The sequence below is a fragment of the Drosophila mauritiana genome, chromosome 3L, assembly GCF_004382145.1.
Source record: "Drosophila mauritiana strain mau12 chromosome 3L, ASM438214v1, whole genome shotgun sequence".
Lineage (NCBI taxonomy): Eukaryota > Metazoa > Arthropoda > Insecta > Diptera > Drosophilidae > Drosophila > Drosophila mauritiana.
Window position 1 is genome coordinate 1,763,970 of NC_046669.1, and position 6,368 is coordinate 1,770,337.

A 6,368-nucleotide genomic window follows, 5' to 3' on the forward strand; every position below is an offset into this window, starting at 1 on the left:
ATGCTCAGTATGATATCCTTTGTTATTAATAAATTCTCCCCATCTATAAGGTACTAACTACATAATTTATCTAATAATTAATAATAGAGATATTAGTTTAATAGTAAATATAGTGAAGATTTAATTGGCTCTTCGATAAAAATATAGTGGCATAGTTGTTTGTCGCATTCATATTGTTTTTATTTAGCTTACCATAAAAGTAGTCTATGACTGTAGGTCTTGCATATAGCAGCCAAAAAGCACACATCATCTATATATTTTTTTCTAAGCCTTCAAGAAACAATTTAAAAGCTGAGCTTAAAGTTGTATAAGAAATCAAAGCCCAAAAGTTTTCTACAAAATAATATAAAAAAAATCCTATTTTATGAATTCGACTAACGCATCTGGTAAAATATCCTTAAATTGGAATTTAAAAAATTCATAATACACAACGTGGAATATTGCTTTATAATTGTGCTTTAAGTTTCCTATAAATGTTGATGTGAATCTAATTATAAAACGTGTTGCAAGAGTACAGATGGCATAGTTCTTCTACAGATAAATAATCAGTTAATAAGCACCAACTGGTTATTGGCGGATCCAATGATAATCAACCGCCCATGATTACCTTCACCTTTTCCACTCACGCCCACAAATTAGCCAGTTCGATTATTGTCAATCAAGTGGCGTGATCTCGACGAAGTGCTCTACCCATCAATTTCCATAACATTCATAACTAATGGAAACCATAATTACCTATACTTGGGATCAATTGCAATTTGAAAGTGAATGTGTTCTGATCAGAAATGCTAATCAATTAATTAATTGTTGAAGAATTCAATCTATGTTTCTGTTCAGTAAAAAACGAGATTTTGAATTTTTATAATTCTCTACATTTTGTATTTATAGCATTGTCAGCCGTTTCAGCTTCAAACTTATAGTATACACAAAGTTATTATAATACATGTGTTTTTTTATTAATTTTTTTTACATTTTGTTCGTTTTTCTTCATCTTTTCAGGTTGGTTCTTCTTCGTGGGCGTGTGGCAGGATGGGCGTTTGTTCCTCACTCGATGTTTTCATTATTTACAATTAAAGAGAAGGTTGGTTAACAAACAAAAGAGAGAATTGCGCGAAAGCTGAGACAGAGACGGCAATGTGTGTGTGTGAGGGAGACAGAGGCTGCCGGGAAAGTCCGGGGAATCCCCGGCAGGACATGATGGACATGACTGTGGTACTGAGTATTTTAGCAGGCTTCGTCAGTGGATCGGTCATCCGTTTTGTGAGGTCGTCAACGTGCTTAATAAATTACAGAAGAGTGGTGTTAGCGGTGCAGGTGGTGCTTCAGGCGGTGCATCCAGCGGGCTGCTCCACTGCCTTAGTAGTGGGCCACATGCGCGTGGGCGTTGTGGGTGGCGTATCCGTAGGCGGGCACCTGATGCGCCAGGGATCCGGCGTAGGGCACGGCGGGAGCGGCGGCCACATGGTGGGCAATGGCTGGGGCATAGGCTGGAGCAGCATGGACCACGGCGGGAGCGGCGTGGGCAACCACAGCGGGAGCGGCGTGGTGCACAGTGGGGCCGGTCTTGTGGACGACGGCGTTGAAGCCGTTGTGGTCATCGGCGGTGTACTCCACGGTGCGCACCGAACCATCGGGCTCCACCAGGGAGTAGGATCCCTTGACGACATCGCCATCGCGCACCTCGTGCTGCGACTTCACGTCTCCGGTGTGGGAGTCAGCCACTCCGTAGTTGTAGTGGTACTTGGGGTAGGCCTGCGGATTGGGGTAAAGATTCCATGAGAAGAGTGCGGGCCTGCTCGGATTGGGTGCTAATTTTATGTGCATGCCACACGCCACTCGAAGCAGCTGGCCATGCTAATGGAGCTGGCGTGGGAAAATGGCTAAATGGCAAATGCCACAGTGACCCTGGGCCACCAGCATCCACAGAGGAGTGGGTGAGAGGCTGTGCAGGCTGATGGTGTCAGTTTTAGGGCATATTAAGTATAATTTGATGATTGCATGAACAGTCGGTAGGCTGTATAACTTGTTCAGGCTTACAGGTCGTATGAGTAATGTTTGCGGGAAGGATTACGTGTCGTATAAGTAATTTTTATGAGTCAAGATGCATGCATTTCTTAGCTCTGGATGGTCTTGTAGTCGATTGGTTTTAAAAGGGCAATAAACTCTTGAAATGGGATGCAAATTTTCAATTAGATGTTAGCTTTTCAAAATGTATGTTTAAACGAGTCAAATGGATTCAAATAGTAGGACATTGATTTTCTTTAAGTTAGTAATAATCTGCGCTGCTTTGAAAGTTAGTCCTTTTTGGGTTATCTTGGCGACTTACATGGTAATCGATTCCCTCGTCGTGGTGACCATGGCCGGCATAGATGGCCGGGGCGGCGGCGTAGAGACCAGCACCATGTCCGTGGAGGACTCCGGCGGAGGCGGCGCTCAGGACGGCCAGGCAGATGAGGGACTAGATCACAGGGGGTAGGGGTTGGTTATTTAGTTTGTTATTTCGATTGGATCACAGAGCACTTTTGGCTGTCACAGGGCTGTCCTGTTCACTCACTTTGAAGAATGCCATTGTTTGGATTTTTGGGATTTTGTTTCTTGCAGACGCGAGTGTGTGCTGTACGTTGAGCTGGATTCAACTGATAACTAGAACCAAGAAGGAAGCCGCTTTTATATACAAGACAACGCCCGAGCGGCCCAAACCGAGCCGAGCCACAAAAAGCCGAATGCCAGTCGGTCAGCAGGGGCAAAAACAAAACTACAATGAAATACCAACCAAAGCCGAGCTTTGCGGAGCGAAGCCCAAGAAGTTGAAGCCCCCACAACGCCCCTGCGACGCCCCTCCCCCAAACAATCCACAATTATTTAATGCTTTTCAGAGAAAAAAAACGAGAGTGAAGTTCAGTTCAGATGTGGAGCGACTGTCGGCTGGCTGTGGTTTGTCTTTGGAAATTGTCTGATTGGTGAGATAACCGGCGATGTATGCAAATCGAAGTCGAAATAATTGTGAAATGGAAGGGAAAACCTCACTCAATGCGAGTTCTATCTGCTGAAACCAATACTCGTATTAACATATCAAATTGGCCATTATTAAGGCGTATTAATTATGAAAACATGATCGGAAAAAAGTTGACTATCTATATATTTCCATCTCCCATCACGATTTAATTGAAATGGCCTCTGCAAGCTCTAAACTACCTCGCAAAAACAATCTTCGCGCACGAATAAAATTAGCCGTAAACACAAATATTTATGAAATAAAAAGACAATGGCTGAAATAAGTTAAAATTGCATTTCGGTGGGCGGCGGTGTTGCACCCCCTCCTGAAAATCCGCATGGTTTTTCTGCTGCATGTTGCAATTTGTTCGCTCGTCTGTTTCGTGGGCTTCAAGTCGAAGTTTTCTATGTTCTACGTTTTCTGTGCCTTATTTTGCTTGCAGCGGGCGTCGTCTATCAAATCTTTTGGTTAATGTGATAGTACACTGCCAAAAATGTTTTAAAGTATTGTAGATTCATTTTGAAGTCTTAGTAAAACACACTGTAAGCCTAAGTCAGCAATATAACTAAACGATCTACTAACTCAATAAATCCCATATATTTATAAGATATGAATGAACATGATCTTGAGACATTTTTGCAACACTTTTAACTAAAGTCAGCAAGTGGCTTTGTTCTTTGATTGTTTTCCAGTGCACTGACTGTTGTTCCTACTGCCACTTTTTTAATTGCCATGTAGGCCGTTTTGCTTATTAAACCCATCTGGGAAAGACAAGAGGGGTGTGCTATGGGGAGGGCACCACCCGAAGACACTGTAGAAACGCCTTTGTGGCGCCACATCATTATGGCCAAAATAGACGCCAGTGCAGCCCCAACTCATTACCAGGCCAAAACTACGAACAGTAAAAAAGCAAAAGCGTTTGGTTTTGTCATATTTTTGAGGGCTGCCTTGCTTTGTTTTACGGCATATTTGCCAGGCTTATGCTACGTACTTGCCCTGCTTCGCCTCATTTAATAAATTGTCTCGAATTAGTAGCTTGGCTCTGACATTCCCCCCTTGGAGCCCCCATTCATGCCAGGCTGGCCATCGCGTACTAAAAAATTGAAGTAATCATCTCAAGGTTAGCACGACACAGCAGCAAACGACGTGTAACGGATCACTAACAGTTTTAATCTCAGCAGGGGCGTAGTTAAAAAAGGGGTTTACTTATCCGAAAGTTAGTCCAGATTACTTTACAAGCTTAATTCATGTTGATTTGTGTGGAATGAGCATGATTGACTGATTAAAATCCAGGTTAAAGTTAGTTGGTAAGTAACTAGAAATACAAGTACACCGAAATTCATGAGATTCCCATTATAATTTTATTATATTTCTTTAAAGTTTCCCATCCCCCCTTTAAGATAGATATAGATTCAAACTGTATCTGTGAGTTTGCCGTGGACTGCCTGAATTAGAGCACGATCTGATTGCGTCCTTTGTTTGCGGAAAATGACGCACCGCCGTGGCCAATTAATTGAATTTTCGCAGTCGAGACTTTGAATAACTAGGTTTCGATTGGGTTCGAGCAAAAATGCTGTAATTGATTGCCTTTTGATGGAAGATTGAGCCATATTTGGGAAGAGAGGTAGGGCTGATCAGTGGTTTGCATTGTGCGATAGAATATCCCTGATAAACAATCGTTTCAAGCCACTCAAATTTTATTACAACTTCTAAGTAACAATGCAATGCAAACCCAGTTCCACCAACTTCCTTGATACGCGGTTTCGTTTCCTAGGTATTCACCAACCCGTTAGTTAAATGTGTGGAAATTCCTTGAACAATCATACCATAAGCCACTCGCCACGGCAGAACCAAGTCCAGTTTAAACAGACTACACTTTACTAGACCAGACTAGACTAAGCCCAACAATGACAATTACGAATTCGTGAATGCGAAACTCTTTGGCCACATTGCGCGTTTCCTTTTCGATTTAATTATTCACCCCTTCCGCTGAAACTCAGATCTGAGTACGTGCAACAGATCCGCTCCACATGGGCGCAAATATATATCTTAACAGTTATGAGTCAGGCGCGTAGTTCCAGAGACCACCCATTTGCAGTCGGCAGTCGGCAGCCGGATTCGCAGAATCATAGAATCGCAACGCCCAAGTGGCCAGCAGCAGTTGCAATAATCTTGGCCCGATCTTGGCTCGTCATGTCAGCGCACCAAGATCCGAGATCCGAGTCTCTGGCCACTTGAGTGGTGTCCAAACGAGTGGAGAGCCGCCGAGCTGGCCATATTTTTCTAGCTGCGGGTGCACGACGTGAATAGTCACTGTGACTCGCGGTGTTAGAGAGTATTTACCTAGACTACACTGCGAGAAAATATTAGGGGTCTGAAATTCACTGTGGCAAGTAATGATGTCATGTTAGGAATTTCTACTATTAGTGATTTTAGCCTTAAAGGATGAGCCTACTGTAGTTTTCTTTGCTTTTTCAGGACCTTTTTCTCGCAGTGCATGCGCTTGGACTCAGCTTGAAACCTCAAGTTGATATATATTCAAACAAATTTGTTGTAATTAAAGCAATTTGTGTGCGTTGCCTTAGCTGCACTAGCTGTTCGGCTGCTGATTGAGTGGCAAATGTTTGCAGCTTTTCCTCGCATTGTTGTTGCGGTCGTGTGTGCGCAATATGCGAAACAAGTTCGTTGCCCAAGTCATTCGTTTGATTTTGAGTTTCGTTCTGTCAAATGCCTTGCGCAATGCGGTCCGATGGTAGCGAGTTCACAAGTCAGCAGTGAGGGCAGAACGTAGGTTATAATTTAAATTAATTATGCAAAACCGTATTGCAATTAACATATTGAACTAAGCCCAAACGACTCACAGCAATTAACATTTACTCATGATTTGCTTTGATCATTTTCGACCAGCGGCCACTACGCTTTGTGGTGAAAAAAACCGCAGAAAAGAGGGAGTCGTTGAAAAAAAAACAATACCAACTGCAGTAATTGAACAAACCGGTGACCTTGACCAACGCCGAATGGAATTCACTGGAAATCAAACTGCAATCAATAGACAAAAGAGTTCAGCAGCGTGGTAAAAAATGTTAGAAAAAGCGTAATTGATTAATGAAATCTCGGGGGCACAATATGCTTGTCATACACATTTCAGTTAAAATCTGATAATATAGTAAAGAAAATGTGTTTTTTCCTTTTCTCGCGGGGTAAAGTGCAACCCACCAAAAAAGTAACTATACCAAGGTCACAGCAACTTCAATTTGTTTCCGAGATCTGGGTTTCAATTTTCTGACAGCTTAATGCCAAAACTTTCGGTGGGCGTTCGGCTTATCAGCCGTCCAATTACAAATGTGAGAGGGGGAGAGACCAGTAAACAGAC

General features: G+C 42.7%; 1 protein-coding gene across 1 annotated transcript; it reads right to left on the reverse strand.

Moving 5' to 3' along the window:
• Nucleotides 1-960: 960 nt before the first annotated feature.
• LOC117141246 (cuticle protein 7) lies at nt 961-2,632 on the reverse strand. The gene is made up of 3 exons (XM_033304612.1): nt 2,555-2,632; nt 2,327-2,458; nt 961-1,752 (listed from the first exon to the last, which is right to left on the reverse strand). The coding sequence occupies exons 1-3, from the start codon at nt 2,567-2,569 to the stop codon at nt 1,357-1,359; spliced, it is 543 nt and encodes a 180-aa protein (XP_033160503.1). The 5' UTR covers nt 2,570-2,632; the 3' UTR covers nt 961-1,356.
• Between the last annotated feature and the right edge of the window lie 3,736 nt (nt 2,633-6,368).

Bases quoted from the DNA above. Each gene is read 5' to 3' on its own strand.
- LOC117141246 (XM_033304612.1), bottom strand. The intron at 1,753-2,326 runs GTAAGTCGCCAA...CCCAATCCGCAG, and splicing joins ACGAGGGAATCGATTACCAT to GCCTACCCCAAGTACCACTA.